The sequence below is a fragment of the Panicum virgatum genome, chromosome 6K (genome assembly GCF_016808335.1).
Source record: "Panicum virgatum strain AP13 chromosome 6K, P.virgatum_v5, whole genome shotgun sequence".
Taxonomy (NCBI): Eukaryota; Viridiplantae; Streptophyta; class Magnoliopsida; order Poales; family Poaceae; genus Panicum; species Panicum virgatum.
In genome coordinates this window covers 8,470,645-8,488,410 of record NC_053141.1, presented here as the reverse complement: position 1 = coordinate 8,488,410, position 17,766 = coordinate 8,470,645, and the positions used below count along the sequence as shown (strand labels likewise).

Below are 17,766 nucleotides of genomic sequence, written 5' to 3'. Positions count from 1 at the left end.
CCAGAGGAATCTCTATACATGGCTGTCCGTCGAGGGACTAGTGTTCCTTCTCTGGCCTTCCGGTCTCCGTCTTGTAGGTCTGGCAGAGACAGGGGACACTAGTCCCTAGAGGATAGAAAAGAGATAGCAAGTGATTTCCAATATGCAGTACTAGTACGTATACCGTAGAGGTACGTGCTGCTGCTCCATTAATAGATTATTCATCCTAAGGCCATCTCCGCCTGGAGTCAGTACAGATCCAAACAGAGACCCGAACAAACAAGCATAGAAGAATCTCCTCTCATTATTAATTGCAGCCTTACATCAATATTGACATCAAAATTGGGTGATCTGATTAAATCGTGGAACTGTCAGTCCGGACGTCCGGTATTCTCCCGAGCAAAATGCCTATGTACTATTAAAAAATATATAGTTTATCCCTCTACGTGCTATAAAATATTAGCATATGCCATTACCGTCAAATTCAACTAACTGAGCTGTTAAAGTGTATAGGATGAAAAGACAATAATACCTCTAGCTAGGATGAAATGTACGGGTAACCTTTATCCCTTCCATGCCATTAGAATCAAGAACAGAATCCCACTTCCTCAGCGTCCTCCTTCCCCAACAGCCGCCGCCGCCCTCGCCTCCCAGCCGGCCACCGCGACCCTCGCCGCGCTAGCATCTAGCAAGCCCTCACCAACCTGTTGGATGCCGCGGCCCTCACCTCCCAGCCGGCTGCCGCGGCCCCTCCTCCCAGCAGCCGGTCACGGGACTGGAGGGGGCCGTGTTTTTGTTTTTTTTCATCGGTCTCGTGGATGTGTATGCTGGTTTGGGAGAAGCCCAACAGAAAAACAATTTGACGCTGTTAACATGCAAATGTGACGGTAATAGCACATAGGGGATGAGAAATTGTAAACGATGATAATGGCATATAGAAAATTTGCTCTAATCTCTTGCGCAAGCTCCAACCTGGAGGGCTCTCGGCCTGAACTGTCTGATGTGTGATCGGACCGTCTAGAGCATTTACAATTGCAGTTGTCGATTGTCAGTATCCACTTCTCCGCTTCAGTCAAAAATCATCTTCCAGTAAGTGCAAGTCAATGCTGCATTGTCATCATGTTGATTGATTCCATGGCTCAGAATTTAAAAACAAAATAGGCTAGTTTTTAAAGATCATGTGCATTGACATACTAGAGTAGTGCAGAGCATCACCTCCTTTTTGCAACCTAGGACCAAACCTAATAAGATACTACTGTAAAAAAAATAAAGAAACACAAGTTGCAAGAAAGAAACATAGAAACATAAAGGAGTAGGTTAGGGAGATGCAAACCCAGTGCATCGATTTTTTTCTCGTGGTATCGATCACTACTAGAAAACGGCTCATTCATCCGCGGCAGTTAGTACCGGGTGCACTTTGATCCGGTACTAACTGCCAATTTAGTACCGGGCCTAGGCTACAGTGCTCTCTGGAGCCTTTTAGTACCGGGCCTAGACTACAGTGCCCACCAGCCGGCACTAAAAGTGCCCACCAGCCGGCACTAAAAGTGCACCACTGACACCATGAAGTAACCATTTACTACCGGCTGGAGCAACCAACCGGTACTAAATAGCACCCAGAATATTTAATACCAGACAGAGGCTTCACCCGGTATAAAAAATATCCTATTAGTACCGGGGGAACCTCCAACCGGTACAAAGACCACGCAAAAAATATCTCGCAGACGAGCGGCCAGCCAGAGTCTTTATCTCTTCAACCCTTCTCCTTTTCCCCCTGTCTTCTCCCTCCTCTTCTCTCTCGAGTCCTTCTCCCTCCCTTCTCTCCTCTCTGTATCTCTCGAGGAAGTGGCCGCCAGCGGCCCGTCGGGTGGTGCCCTCGGCGCATGGCGCCCCTGGCCGGCCACGGCAATGCTGCAGGCTGGCGCCGCTCGGCCACGGCGGCCGAGACGCTTGCGCCTCGCGGGCTCAGCCACGGCGGTGGAGATCCGCGCGGGCATGGCAGCCAGGATGCAGCGACGGCCCGGTGGAGACGTGCGGCGGATGCTGCCCGGCCCCGGTGGTGGAGGCGCGTGCGGGCGGCGACCTAGTTGTTGATGGAGGATCTCTCGGATCTTGGCAGCCGCGGCCACCCGGGTGCTGCAAGGCCGACACCGCCGGCGCCGGGGCTTCGTTGCCGTCCTCTTCTAAAGTCTCCGTGCAAGTCTACACCGTCCCGAGCTCAGCTTCCGGTGGTGGATCTCGAGCTCATGTTGTTGCCCCGGCGATACTGCACGAGTCTAGCGGCAAGCTCGTTCATGTGATTGTAATTATTTTGTGATTTTTGTGGTTCATGTATTCTTTTGAAATCTGTAACTGGTTCATTAATTCATGTGATTATGAATTTTTTGTGATTCTTTTGATTCATGTGATTGTGATTTTTTTTGTAATTCTTGTGATTGTGGCATGCGCCTTGTGGAAAAGAAAATGAGAAAAAAGGGGGGAGCTACGGGTGATGCGGTGGGAGAGGAGTTTGTACCGGTCGGTGTTATTGACCGGTACAGACACTCCATTTAGTACCGGTCGCTCCAATCGGTACTAAATGTTTGTGTATTTAGTACCGATGGATTGGTACCGGGTGAGCGATCGGTACTAACCAGAGGTTCCTACCCGGTACTAGTGTGGATTTTTCTAGCAGTGGATAGGCAAAAGTCATTCCTACTCACGTTGGAGCTCCACCAAGGATACAGTACCGGTCATCTAGTCTCTTCCGATTAAGGGCTTAGTCTTGCCACTAAGGCTCTTGCCAAGTAGGTGATGACCTTGCCATCAAGGCGATGCTCACCACCCCTTGCACCGGTGCTCTTGACGCCGTTTTCACTGCGGAGCTTTCTACGAAGGAGGGACCTCATCTCCGAACACGATCGCCATCATCATTCCACACCAAGCCGGAGGGTTGAAGACTTGCTGGCGAGCCACAAAGACTCGAAGAGACCGGCACACAAAGATTATAGCTGTGGTTCACTCTAGAACCAAGCATAAAGCAGCAACATCTTGCTCTCCCCACATTCTTTTGGCCTAACATAGCACTAACACTTACTAATCATGTGCTAAAGCCATTAGATATGATCACTTAGCACTTATGGTGGCTTGGACACCTATCCTCAATGTGTATGAGTTTCCTCAAAACTCCAACGACTCCAAATAGACGAGTGAAGGGGGTATAAATAGCCCAATAACTTTAAGGAGTCTTTACTCCAATACTCTGACTATCCAATACTCTTTTTCAGCCCATACTCGTAGGCCCCTCTCCCCAAAGTCACTTTTGCTTCGGTCATTTCATCGACATTAACTCACATGCTTCACCCGACGCTCGTCGATTCATCCAGTGCTGAAAGGTTTTCTCTCAAAACCTTCTACTACTTCACATACTCTCTGAGTAATCAAACCATGCTTGCACGGATGATTCTTGCGATAGTAGTGGATCATCCGGCATTTTGTTCGACAATGCATCGTTTCATCTGGCTGCTTAGTTTTCTTGTCTTCTAAGCAGTGATCTGCACTGTTTATTCTTGAGGTCGTCGAATCATCTAGTATGTTGGACCATCTCCTCAGCTGCCATTAAGATCTTTGAATTTTTACTACGACTTGGACTAGCTATAATTTGGACAACTTATTTTGGGCATCTGGGCTATGATTTCAAGTTCATCCATGGGACGTGACAACCCTACAAATATGAATTCATAAATTTATTAATCTCATTGACTATATTGTCATTCAATCACCAAAATCACCATAATAGCCTAATAGAATCATTTTCCTTAAAGTGGAAGTCTTACCCCATTAGGAGTCGAAACTCATATAAATTCTATGTCAAAATAGAACTCCTAATTCGGACTAAACAGTTAGGACTAGTCTGACCAGTCCACTAGACCGGTATATTTTGCATGACTATTCAAATTCTATTGAGGTCTTACCCCAATAGAATAAGCCAAGGATAAAAATGATTTTTTTACATTTATCTCATGTTATTGTGGATCATAATATCAGCATAAGTACATGTATGACCCTAAATGAAAGTTGGGGGACTATATTAGCCAATTTAAAAGTTGAGAGACGAATTTGCTTTTGTTACAGTAAAGTTGAGGAACTAAAATAGCTATTTTGCTTCTTTTTTTTTACTAGTGGAGATGCACGTGCCTATGGCACGTGTTTTCAGAAAAAATAGATAAACCAGATTTTTTATATTTATAGAATATGTCGTAAATAATAAAACTATTAGAAGTCAGTTGATAGTACCAATAAAACACCCAATGAACGGCTAATGAGCAAGTAACTCCACTCTCTTTTGATAGGATAAGAAACTAAATTCCAAAACTGCAAGATTTATGTGACCAAAAGCTATTAGCATGAATATTTCTAGCTCACACATATTCTATCCATCGAAGTTGGATATCGTACCTGCAGAGAGCAACATAGGCTGGACTGTATGGATTTCAACATGATTTGGTGCACTATTCTCCCAATTAATGATCTTCTCGACATCCTTACGGTGGCACTAACCTGGAATTTATTGCAATTTCTGATTGTCAGCTCGAGAAGAATTCTTACAAAGGCCTTGTTTAGTTGCAAAATTCAAAAATCCAAAACTATCACATCGAATAGAAATCTTACATGCATGGAGTATTAAATCTAAATAAAATAAAAAACTATTTGCATAGTTTGCTTTTTAAATTACGAGACGAATCTAATGAGCCTAAATAGATCATGATTAGACACCAAATTGCTACAGTAAACATGTGCTAATGACAGAATAATTAGTCTTAATAAATTTGTCTCGTTGTTTACAAACAAGTTCTATAATTAGTATATATTTAATACTTCAAATATGAAAAAATTCCATTTTAAAAAATTTACGGAGGCAACTAAATAAGGCCAAAGCAGCGATGCTGATTTGACATGAGGAACCAAATGCATGGGTCAGATCAACAGTATCTTCAGAAACTCAGCCATGAAAGAAGATAAAAATACCTAAGAATCCAAATATATATTTATAGCCTATATAGAGTGGGAGGCTATCTGCGGCTTCACATACACGCAAAAAGAACTTATGCACCGTGATGGAGAACGTCACCTTGCCTCCAGCCGTTTCAGCATTGTATCATCGGACATGGTCGCGTGTAACAAAATCTCCTGCTGCGTTCAGCTAAGGCCAAGAACTTGATCGGCAAACAAAGGAACCAACCTGCGAAGCCTTGTTGTTCCTCCTCAACTTGGCCAACAAAGGTAGGCTGATCGGCGTCGTCATGCGTCGGCAACATTGGATCCTCGGCATCATCGTGTGCCGGCAACAGTGGATACTCACTGTCGTTGTTCGTCGTCAAGTGTCACCAATAGGCTAATCGGCGGCGTCATGCGTCTGCTCGGCAACAGGAGCAGGTCGGCGACACCTCCAACCGCGAGGGCCAGGACATTGATCCCTCCAACCGCGAGGGCCAGGAAAGAGCATGCATGTGAGGTGTGCCAGGGATAGATCGTCAGTAAGAGGGAATGGAATCAGCTCAGGAGTAAGAAGGAAACCAGCGCATGTCATTGGGGTCATTGGAAGGAATTTTTGCCAAAACAGCCGTCGGTCAGGCAATAAGGAAACAAGATCATTTTTTATCAAATAAACAGGCGCCCTGTCAGTGCATGTAACAATGGAAAATAAAAGGGACTTGCGCCTGATTTTTGCACGTACTAATGGAAAGTATAATGTGGATACGGTGTGTGGGTATGTAAAAACAATCAAGCTTTTTGAGTAAAAATATTTTTCATCTATCAAAAAATGGGTCATCACCCTTATTCGTCAAACCTCTGGGTCTGACAAGTGGGATATCTGTGAGAGGTATGGTGGATCTAATTTTGGTGAGTTATTTCAACTTTTATAATATAGATTAGGCTGACTGCTCGCCGGGCGCGTGCAGTGCCAAGATATTACTGTGCGCCTGTGCCTCACGCGGAACACGAGCGATGGATCCGATCCTTCAGATTACTCCCCCATCTGACGCGCGGTTATTTATTTATAGCACAGCTGAGTCGTACTTGAACTCGTACACACAGAGCCCCACGCACAAGCCTGAAACCGTAAAGCTATTCGATCGTCTGGTGCCATGGCGGGCGGTGGAGAAGGCGGCGCCGGCGCCGGCGCCGGCGTTGTTCACGTCGTCATGTTCCCCTGGCTGGCCTTCGGCCATATAAGCCCGTTCGTGCAGCTGGCGCGCAGGCTGCTGCTGGTCTCCTCCGGCGAGGCCGGGGTCCGCGTGACGTTCCTCACGGCCGCCGGGATCGCGCCGCGCGTCGAGGCCATGCTGGAGTCCGCCGCCGGCGCGGTGAGGGTCCTGCCCCTGAGCCTGCCCGAGGTCCCCGGCCTGCCCGCGGGGGCGGCGAGCACCGCCGACGTCTCCGCCGACTGCGCCGAGCTGCTGAAGCTCGCCCTCGACGGCACCCGGCCCGAGGTGCGCGCGCTGCTCGCCAAGCTCCGCCCGGACGCCGTGCTGGTCGACTTCGCCACCCCCTGGGTCTGCGACCTCGCCGCGCCCCTCGGCGCCAAGGTGCTCTACTTCGACGTCTTCTCCGCCGTCACCTTCGCCTACGTCGAGGTCGCGGTCGCGGTCGCCGCCGCCCACCTCGCCGACGGGCAGCGGCCGTCCTCCGCCGCCGGATTATTTCCTGCGGGCTCGGCGCTCGCCTCCGTGCCCGTGCTGCCCCACCCGGGACACGGGCTGGCAGCGGGCCTGGCGTACCTGCGCACCAACTTCTACGGCATGCCGTCCGTGTACGACCGCAAAGTTGCCAGCGTCAAGGGCAGCGCCGGCATCGTCATGAAAACCTGCCGGGAGATGGAGGGCCCCTACATCGATTACCTCTCCTCCCGGTACGGCGGCAAGCCCATGCTCCTCGCCGGGCCCGTCGTGCCGGAGCCGCCGCAGGGCGAGCTCGAGGAGCGGTGGGCTAGCTGGCTCTCCTCCTTCCCGGACGGCGCCGTGGTGTTCGCGTCGTTCGGGAGCGAGACGTTCCTGCCCGCCGCCGCCGCGACGGAGCTCCTCCTCGGGCTGGAGGCCACCGGCCACCCGTTCCTCGCCGTGCTCAACTTCCCCAAGGGCGCGGACGCGGCGGCGGAGCTCGGGGCGCGCACCACGCCGGGCTTCGAGGACCGGGTGAGGGGGAGAGGGCTGGTGCGCACGGGCTGGGTGCCGCAGCAGCACATCCTGCGCCACCGGAGCGTCGGCTGCTTCGTGAACCACGCCGGGTTCAGCTCCGTCGTGGAGGGGCTCGTCGCCGGCTGCCGCCTGGTGCTGCTGCCGATGAAGAACGACCAGTACTTGAACGCCGCGCTGTTCGCGCGCGAGCTCCGCGTCGGGGTGGAGGTGGCGCGCCGGGACGAGGACGGGTGGTTCGGGCGCGGGGACGTGGCGGACGCTGTCGCCGCGGCGGTGGCCGCGGGAGGTGACGGAGATGCGGCCAAGTGGAGGGACTTCTTTACTGCCGAGGCCGTGCAGAACAAGTTCGTGGTTGACTTCATCAGGGAGCTAAACAAGGTCGTCAGGGCATAAGCCTGTCTCAATAGGGTTTCATGGGATGTGCATCACCATAAAACTCATCTGACATAATTATCTAATTATCAGTCTAGGTAATTGTATTCATGAAACTCCTAATGAGACTGACCTAGAACATGCAAGGAGCACAAAAGAATATGATAAGCACAAAATAAATTGCAGTGGTGGGAGCAGGTATGCTCATCTTGATTCAATGGTTGACGATTGTAATCACAAAAGTAAGATGAGGGGAGCAGGTACGCTCATCCCACACCACACTGAAGAGGGATGGTTCAACACACCAGAAAGCGATTACTCCTCTAAAAAATGGAGGCATGTTGCCTATCACCGAGGCATGCGATGCCATCTCCAAAAAGCTATGCACCAGTGATCTCCATTCCACCTGCGACCGTAAAGCTCAAAGTCGATCCCCATTGTCGTGATTTGTTGAATCGTCTATGAGGCATATCCGAGATCCAAACGACAAGCTGCGAACGCGATTTGAGGGGAGGAAACCTCAAAGGAGGAGGATCGACAAAAGGAGACTGAGGAGATTCAAGAGAAGGGATCTTGGTCTCGCGACCCGGCATTTGATAAGATAATGCAATCAAGGAACATGGATGATAGATGGGGGTACAAAGACTCGTAAAAGACATTCACCATACTTGGTGTTGATGCCAGGAAGGGTTACTCCACGACGACGCCTACAGGTAGGAAGTGACATCACGACTCCGGAGGGACTCCACGATTGTAGGGTAGAGAGAAATCACGACACCTCCAAGAAGGTGAGCAACGCAATATGTCGAGCACAGCTTTCGTCTGGTGCTCCTTGAGACCTCTAGCCGCACGGATAGATTTTAGGTGCAGGTGGATCAACAGCCTGAGTACCGCAGAGGCATCACTGGAGAAGCATGAGCAAGGCCCACTGACAGCCTGAACTGAGGCCACGCCGGCGCACACATGGATCACCTACGTGAGGCACCGCAATCACTGCCTGGGCCTGCGCCGAGGGCGTGCGGCCACGCCAGCGCGCACGCGACTCCGCCGGGCGCTCGCAGGAGCCACCGCTGCCGAGCAGGCGCGAGCCACCGCTGCCGAGCCCGTGCAGCAGCAAAAGTGCGCAAGCAACGCCGCCCACGAAAACCGACCAAACACAAGCAGACCGCAGATCCGATCGCCACCTGTGTTGATCTTCTCGCCGCCCGCGAGGGTCTGGCCTCCGGCCAAGCTATCGCCCCCGCCTAGGAGCCACATGCTCCTCCCAAGCGCCAGGCACAGCACTGCACCGTCGAGGAGCTCGAGATCCAATCTAGTAGAGGACAGATCTGGACACCGGAGCTCCATGGACAGCTGCAGCTTCGAGGTAGAGCTCGGCGCGGCTAGGGGTAGGGACCAAGGGCGGAAAGGGGAAATGGCGGTGAGGCCCCGCCACCGCAGTCCTAGCACCTGCACGGGCTTCCGGCGAGGTGCTCCGGCGGCGGCGAGAAGCAGGAATGGGGCTAGGGAAGCTGGGTGCCGTCAGCGTGATTTCAGTCAGAGTTGCCCTTCCCAGTCCCGTCTCTGCAGTCACCCGGACGCATGCAAACCCGCGGTCGATGACCGACCCACGTGGTGGACCCCCACGCCCACGGGAATCTCCCACGCCCTCTCTCTCTGCTCTTTTGCCTTCTCTCTTCTCTCTCTTTTTCTTTTGAGTTAATTGGATCTGTGCCATTATAACTTCACCGTTTTTGAAACGCACCATTACTTCTCAAGAAACTATGCCAGTGCCACTACAATTCACCTGCCGTTGGAAATACACCATTATGTACGTCTAACACTGTTGTGGACTTGTGGAGACCCACAGCCGGGTGGCGTAGTGCACTCGCCTAATCTCATAGGGTGAGTACTCGGGGAAGCGCTAAGCGATTCGGCAGGTCTACCTAGGGAGCAAGAACACAAGAACATACGAGGATTTAGAGTGGTTCGGGTCGCCGGAGCGTAATACCACACATCCACTGTGAGTTGTATTGCTCTTGCATATGAATGAATCTATCCTCTGCCCAGGCTGGGTACTGGCCTCTGCCGGGACTTCTTCGGCCTGATCTTTCTCTAACGGGCGTCTCCCTTTTATAGCCCAAGGGGACGCGTACTCAGGCGTTGAGACCCCGACATGTGGGTCCAATGCGGATGTATAGTATACTGCGCAGAAGGTATTAATGGTGCTCCAGTGGTTGAGAATCTCTCCCCGGATACGCTTCATCGCCCTGTGGACTCTCTGACCGAGGAGTGGATTCACCTGTCCTGTCGGCGAGACGCCCGTTGAGGTAGTGTAAGTTGTGGCGTAGACTGTTGGGTCTACCGCGTAGGCGTCATGATGGGCGAAGGCGAGCCGTCGTGTCCAACTGGCGTAGCAGACTGACATGCGTGGCGTGGGCGGCGCCAGCGGCTGCACTGTGTGCCTTGGTAACGCGCGATCAACAGTGCAGCCTGGCAAAAGTCGCCTCGGGCTCTGCTGTGGCAGAGCACACTTACGTCTCCCGTATTGAATACTGTAGGTGGGCGAGTCTTCCCGAGGAAGCTTCGCGGCCGCGCGCATGCCTGCGCCTGCGGACACGTGGCGGCTCTGGACCTGCCCTAGGCGGGGTGTCTGTTCCCTCCCCGTTGAGGGGTCCAGATAGTATATGGGGCTCCGGGACCCGTGGGAGGTCCGGGGCCCCCGGCTGTTTTGGCTGAGCGCTCCCTTCTCCGGGACACGCGGCGTCACCGGACCCTTCCCTAGCAAGAAATGGGTCTGGGGCCGCTGACCGGGTGAGAAGGGCTTCGGACCGCGGGGGTCCGGCTGCTCAGGCCGTCAGCGTGTAGTCAAGGATAACTATGAGGCTCTCGCCTAGACACAGCAAGAGGGGGTACCCTAGTCCAGAGGTACCGACAAACACCATGTTGGGCCCATTTGCAGGCGTACCCATACGCCCCTGCCCCCTCTGTCCACTCACTGACATGTGGCCCCCACATGTCATCCCCCTCCTTCTCCTCTCCTCGTTTGCCCTAGCCATGGCAGTCCCCCATAGCCTCCTCCTGCTCGCACGCCGGTCCGCCGCCGCGCTCCTCCTTCTCGCCCGCTGCCCACACCCCTGCTCGCCGCCACCACGCTCCTCCTGCTCGCCCGGCACTGCGCTCCTCCTGCTGTTGTACCCGCCTGTTCTCACCGCCGCCGCTGTGCAAGAAGCAGCGGCCTCCGCCGCTGTGCAAGAAGCAGCGGCCGCCGCCGACGTCCCGAAGCATCCCGAAGCCGCAGCCTCCAGCACCTCGGCCTCCCGCAGCGGCGGTCCCCTAACCCGCCCGGGCTCTCGGCCGGCGGCGGCGTGGCTCGCTCGATGCGGACGCCCGCCCACACGCTCCGCTGGCGGCGTCGCGGCTCACTCGATGCGAGGAAGCAGCAGCCGCCGCGCGAGAATCCACGGAGAGGCAGCACGGGGGAGGGGGCTGCGAAGGGCGCCGTCGCGCGGAGCTGCGGTCGGCGCGGGTGGAGCCACCGGAGGTGGAGTGGGCGTGTCCTCTCCCTCCTCCATCGACGATGGCGCTCGACCGGCGACGGTGTGGCTCGCTCCACACGGACGCCCGCCCGCACGCTCGGCCGGCAGTGCGGCTCGCTCCACGCGGATGCCGGCCCGCGCGCTCGGCCGGCGACGAGCAGGGGGGCCCGCCCGCGGGTGAGCAGGATTGCAGACCGGCGTGTGAGTAGAGGAGTCCGGGGAAGGGGGGGGGCAAAAGGGTCCATACAAAAATACGGTAGGGGAGGAGACGCGTTCGTACGTCTGCAACTGGGCTCCACATGGCGTCAGACGTACATAATGGTGTATTCCAAACATCAGATGAATTGTAATGGCAGTGGCATAGTTTTGCGAATAGTAATAGTGCAGTTCAAAACCAGCAAAGTTACAATGTCACAGATCCAATTAACCCTTTTCTTTTCTCCCCGGATCCCGTCCGACCATGGGAGCTCCGCACCCCAGGGCGAGCGGCGTGAAAGGCCAGCAACGGGGAGGCGCGATGTGGCAGTGGGCTCTGGCCCTCAGGGAAGCAGCGTGGCGGATAGGTGCGGCACGGTGGCGGGAGCAGCACGACGGGGGAGGCGCAGCCGATGGCGGTTTCCCGAGGAGGCGCGGCGGCGGCGGCCGTGAGCTAAGCGAGGTTAGTAGTTTGTTTTTTCTTTTTCTTTTTCTTTTTTTTTTCTTTTTGATTTTTGGATGCAATGTTTCTTACAATTTTTTCCCAAACTTCTTTAGTTTAGATTTGGATGTAAAAAATTTTCTTCAAATTTTTTCCAACTATTCTCAAACTTTTTCTTATCAAATTTTTTCTTTTTTCTCTCTTCAAAATAATTTTCTTGAAATTTTTTTCCCAAACTTCTTTAGTTTAGATTTGGACGTAAAAGTATTTTCTTCAATTTTTTTCAATTATTCTGAAAGATTTCTGGTTCAATATTTTTTCATCAAATTTTTCCTTTTTCTCTCTTCAAAATATTTTTGTAAAATTTTTCTTTGAATAGTTTTTGTCACAAAACGACAAAATAATAGCAAAAAAAGGAAAATAAAAGTTGGTCGGAAATCGACCGTACAAAACTCTCCGTACGGTTGCCCGTAAATTAGAATGCCTGTTGCCCTTGGGGACGAAGCGGGGCCCTCTGCTCTCACAAATTGTCAAAAAAAATCTTTGAGAAAAAAAACTTAAAATGATACTAGCCACCGCGCAAATAAGCCTCATGTCCGTCCATTTCCTTTTAGAAAAGGCAGCAGTTCCTGCCGACAGCGTCGCCGCGCAAATAAGCCTCATGTCCGTCCATTTCCTTTTAGAAAAGGCAGCAGTTCCTGCCGACAGCGTAAGCCGCTTCATCATGGCTGCAACCAACAAGGAATGTTGATGCCATGTCATCACTCATCAGGTCTTCAGCCGGGGTAGGCATCGACGTGAAGCCCATCAACGCTCACCTGTGCCGTTGGTTGTGTTCACAGGCACAGTTCACAAGTCACAACTACTCCATCACCATTTCTTTTTTCTGCACGAACACTTCATCAACCTGTTACTCTATAATCTATGCCTCCCAGTCTGAAAAAACAAACAGAACAGGTGCTTCTTCTTCCTCTAGTCATGGCGTCATCAATCTCCTCGTCACAAGTAAAATGGTTTTTGTTTTTTTCACCGCAATCACATGACTGTAAGCTGGAACTAGTACCACCAAGTGTATACCATCTTCGTCCTTGGCAATCCCATTTGGACTTTAGTTAGTGTTTTCACACGCAGTTTGATGGAGCCGTGAGGTATATTGGATCCTGCGTGGTGGAGCACTAATCGTGCTGCTGCTCCATGAATAGTTTACTCATCCTGAGGCCATCTCTGCCTGGAGATCTGAGAAACAAGCATAGAAGAATCTCCTCTCATTAATTGCACCCTTACATCGATGTTGACTTCAGAATTCGGTGATCTGATTAAACCATGGACTGTCGGTCGGGTGATCTCCTGCGCAAGCTCCAACCTCCAAGGCGCTCGTCCTGGACCGTCTGATGTGTGATCGGACCGTCCAGAGCATGTACAAATGCAGTTTTCGGTTGTTAGTAGCACTTCTCCCCTGCAGTCAAAAATCCTCTTCCAGTAAGTGCAAGTCAATGCTGCATTGCCACCTTGTTGATAGATTCCATGGCTCAGAATTTAATAAACAATTAACAAAATAGGCTAGTACTTCAAGATCATGTGCATTGGCATATGAGTAGTGTAGAGCATCACCTAAGAGGCTCAGCTGTATTTCCCTCCTGACCAGTGACCTCCATGCACAAGAAACTCTGCAAAGCCCTGCCATTCCCAAACCCAGGAAACCCAAGGAAAAAGCTGTAGCTCCAGATTATTCACATTCCTGCAGCAAACAAGGCTAGGATCCTTCAAGGAAGCAGGGGAAGGAAGGCTGTTAAAGGAAAGATGGATGGGAGCAAGTACCGATCAAAAGGTTACGCCATGGCCAACGCCGGGAGGAAGCTCCCCTACGCGTTCCTGCTGCTGCTGGCCCTTGCAGCCGGCGTGCTGAGCGTCGTCGTCCTGCAAAAGGTGAGGGAGCAGCGCATCTTTGCCGGACGTCTCCAGGAACGTGACCGGCAGCTTGTGACCCTGCGGGTCCTCCTCCAGGTATGGTCATTGATCCAGCCACTACTTCAGATACCTGCGCTGGCCATTTCTTGGATCTAGTTTGTATTTTCAAGAAACAATGCAGCAAACCAGATTTTCAAAAGAGGAAGTAGCATATCTGGAGCAGGTATTATCTGTTATAATTTGCAAATAGGAGGCCAGAAAAAAAGATCATGTGACATCACACTAAAGGAAAATAGCACACTTTAAGGTAAAACTGAACTTTAGAAGCAGTTGAAAACTTTGCACTGACATATTGGCAACTGATGCTTCAGTATTGGCATTACCTTCCAATACAGGGTTTTGTTTTGTTTTTTATACTAATACAGGGTTTTGTCAATCTAAAACCACAGCATGCTCAGTTTTATTCTCTTGAATATATACCAGAGAACATTACGCCAGTATCAATTTAAGTGGGTTTGTATCATTTACTATTCTTCTTTAATGAAATAACATGCAGATCTCCTCTGTATTCGAGAAAAGTATCAATTTAGGTTCCAAACTATTTCGGAAAGAATCAATTTTTGGTACAGTAAAGCTTTGTAAATCAAGAGAATGCACCAATCTCCCAATAACCTATTTCTAAAAATAGCATTTATAGTTCAACGTCGAACAGACAAGTAAACTTAATGATAAACGTAACCAAGATGAGGGAAACTCGTTAATCACAGGTGATGAGGTGATTATCTTTAAAATCCATAACCATCACATTTCTCAAAAGCTGCTAGTTTTCCAGTTTTAACTTGGGTGTATGGAGCAACAACTTCCCAAGTAGAGTTCCAAAACCTAAACATCTCTGAATTTACTATTGAGGTTTGCTGCAATGAAGCAATATATGTTTGTTACGTCTACAAACAGATAAAGCATGTACGCATTTGTCCCCTATTACAATGCTCTATGAAACCATTTTTTGTAGCACACAGATGTACGCAAAATTCAAGAAAATCTGCCTAACTGGATGCTGTCACATCATTTTTCCAGAAAGAGAAGGCATTCAACAGAGAGATGAAGAGGAAGTTGGAAGAAATGAAAGCCACAACCACTTCACTAAGAACTCAGAAAATAGACCAGAAAACCAAGCTCAAGGGTCTGGAAGCCACTGTTGCAAATCTTAAGAAGACTCAAAAAGAAATGGAAGCGGCTCTCGCAGAGAAAGACAACCGCATCAACCTAATGGAAGAGGCAGCCACAAATCTTAAGAAGGCTCAAAGAGAACTGGAGGCAACTCTCACAGAGAAAGACAGATGCATTAGACAAATGGACGAGAAGGCCACAAATGCTACGAACACTCAAAAAGAATTGGAAGCAGTTCTCAGGGAGAAAGACAGCCGTATCAGGCAAATGGAAGAGAAAGCCATAGGTTCAAACCCTGACCAGATGGCAGCTCTGATGGAAATCCTGCAGTGGAAGGAGGCTGAACTTGAAGAGATCAAGACTAGGTTCCAAGATTTCAAGAAAATAGACAGAGTGGATGTGCATAGTAAGAGCACTCCTGTGCAAACAAACAATACTAGCACAACACCTAACATTGTGGTAGTAAAAAAGTCTATGAACTCAAGCAGTGCAGCTATTCCCGTCAAATCTGAAGAAAAGAGGTCTGGCAATACTACAGTAGTAGAAAGTGCCAAGCCTGAAGAAAAGAGACCTACCAATACCACAGTAATAGAAAGTGCCAAGCCTGAAGCAAAGAGGTCTGCCAATACAACAGTAGTAGACAGTGCCAAGCCTGAAGAAAAGAGGCCTGCCAATACCACAGTAGTAGAAAGTGCCAAGCCTGAAGAAAAGAGACCTGCTAATACCACAGTAGTTGAAAGTAAGCGCTCAAAAGACAGATCTCTAGAAGAAAAGCTAGTGAAGTTCATGACTAATATGGAAGATGATGGCGTACAAGGAAACTTAAATAATTTTGATGATGATATAGATTTTGATGATATTTACGGAGAAAGTCGTTCAAAAAAATCTGGATCCCCTCGAAGGAACAAGAAGTTCATGACCAACGATCTGGACAGCACTGGACAGTCTGGGAACTCCCTAGATCAGGACAGCGATAGGGTTCGATACAATAGACTGCTGGAGAAGGAAAATGCTAAACTTTCCAAGGAAACCAAGAAGAACACTAATGGTTCCTTGGAGAAGATCTCCAAAGCTAGCTTAGATCATGGTGGCCACACCACATCAGAAAAGGTTGTGCAAGGGATGGCTGGTGCTGCTGATGTGAAGCCCAGCATTAATAAGTTACTGAACAATGATGAGGCAAAACAGGAAAAGAGGAAGCAGAAGAAGAAAAAGTCTAAATCTAAAAAGAAGATGGCTGATACTGCAGATATTAATGTTAGTGGAGAAGTTGCTAAACAGAGGGCGCCAGATGCAACATCGATCTGAAACTAAGTTTTTGGAGCCCCAAAAGGCTGAAGAGAACCCCCTGGATCTTCAGAGACAAGAGTGATGCCTTTCTGTATGTTGAAATACATGATGGCAGATTCCATCACAGAAAAGATGAAGGCAGATAGTAGCTGAGAAAATATAGTGGTCAATTTATAGCTCATAGCAGCAGATAACTTATTTCTACAATACTATTAATTGGTTCTGTTCTGCGAACGTTAAGAGTATATTGTTTTCATATCTTATTTTCTATTGACAAAGGAAATTTTGCGTTTGGTTCTTCATGAATCTGGGTAACATTGTTCCATATTCTCTTCCCAGCATTGTAAACTCACGCTGCACTCTATACGGTCCCTGGAAGCAAGCGTCGTGAGTCCATAAACCCAGCAGCCCCATACCCACACAAACAACATGTACCTCAAAGTTATAAATTACAGCTACTGCTACTGACATGGCAGATGCATCCAGATTAAATCTGCACAGCTCCCTTTGATGGTTGTCGGAAACTGCAATTGGGAACGAGCGAAGCCCAACTGCCCGAGGACACAGCGCTCGGCCGAAGCAAATTACAGCGTGATCTCCAATCAAAGCAAGATGAGGGGCGAAACTGGGGAGTACCTGAACTGCTGCTCCGAGATTTGAGCTTTCCCCGGGCACGAGGCACTCCGCCGGCTCCTCCTCCGCCTCTCCCCGTCCGCCGGAGCACCGCCGCACCCCGTTCCGGCCGCCGGTGTCTCCCGCCTCCATCGCTTTGACCCGTTGGACCCGTGTGCACACTAGCGGATCGCGCGGTTACGGGGAACCCAAAGGTTGAACCTGAGACGCATACTGACGCGCGCGGACGTGGCGGCCTTGAGAGATGGAGAGCCTATCCGCGACGAAGAGGTGGCTGTCGCCACTGAAGCCGCCGGCGTTGGCGGGTGGGAGGATGCGGGAGGAGTCACGGCGAACGCGGCGGCGCGGGCTCGCGTGAGGAGAGGACCGATGGAAGAACACCGTGTTCGGCGCTGGAGCTGGAGCTGGATGCAGCTGGAGTGGTGAAAAATATTATTACCTGGCTGGTGGGTGGTGGCTGGAGGCTGGTGGCTGGAGCTGGAGTGGGGTGGGAGAGAAATACTGTAGGGCTGGAGGGCTGCAGACCAACCGAACACGGTGTTTGCAGCTGCTGGATTAGAGAATTTTTTTATAAACTATGATAAAAATATAGGTAATGTGGCTTTAATCTAGCTGACCGTACTTAGTCTGTCTTCACGGCCGCCTCCATCTACGAACCCACTGCTCTGCCTCCGTCCTCCTTTCCCCCTCCTTCTCTCACTCTGTTCCCCATCTCACATCTCGTTAGCGCATCCCGGCATCGGCCTCCCTCCACCCTCACTGCGACCTCCAGCGCGCCCAGATCCAGCCGGGTGTGGGCTGTTCATCGCTGGTGCGGGACGATTTTGTCGCCCATGCGGGTCCTCCTCGCATCTGCCGCCATCGCACGCCACGCGGCCGAATTGGTCCGGGGGTGGGGGTCAGGGGATGGGGGCGGGGCAAGGGGAAGGGCCATGGAAGAGGCCTCTCGTGCCTAGCAATGTGAGGCTTCTCGTGCTCCGGGGCGGCGTCGTAGTGCCACTCCTCCAACCCTGTGCCGCCACCCTCCTCGTGCTCTCCCCTCCCAGCAACGCCGCTTTGCCTGCTTCCACTATTCTTCCCC

The 17,766-nt window shown here is 50.9% G+C and overlaps 2 protein-coding genes and 1 long non-coding RNA gene across 4 annotated transcripts; 2 read left to right on the top strand and 1 right to left on the bottom strand.

Annotated features, from left to right (window-relative positions):
• Window positions 1-5,978: 5,978 nt before the first annotated feature.
• LOC120711574 (anthocyanidin-3-O-glucoside rhamnosyltransferase-like) lies at window positions 5,979-7,747 on the top strand. Its single transcript, XM_039997148.1, has one exon. The coding sequence runs from the start codon at window positions 6,108-6,110 to the stop codon at window positions 7,548-7,550; it is 1,443 nt and encodes a 480-aa protein (XP_039853082.1). The 5' UTR covers window positions 5,979-6,107; the 3' UTR covers window positions 7,551-7,747.
• A 4,316-nt stretch (window positions 7,748-12,063) lies between these two features.
• Window positions 12,064-17,120, bottom strand: LOC120711573. Of its 2 annotated transcripts, none has more exons than XR_005690329.1 (4): window positions 16,689-17,120; window positions 13,503-13,744; window positions 13,296-13,445; window positions 12,064-13,140 (listed from the first exon to the last, which is right to left on the bottom strand). It is a non-coding gene; the product is annotated as an uncharacterized LOC120711573 (long non-coding RNA). The 2 variants fall into 2 exon arrangements; XR_005690330.1 differs by having other exon boundaries at window positions 13,503-13,722.
• Window positions 13,743-16,330, top strand: LOC120711572 (eukaryotic translation initiation factor 5B-like). The gene has a single exon (XM_039997146.1). It carries the CDS (start codon window positions 14,694-14,696, stop codon window positions 16,068-16,070), a length of 1,377 nt encoding a protein of 458 aa, XP_039853080.1. The 5' UTR covers window positions 13,743-14,693; the 3' UTR covers window positions 16,071-16,330.
• Window positions 17,121-17,766: the final 646 nt, after the last annotated feature.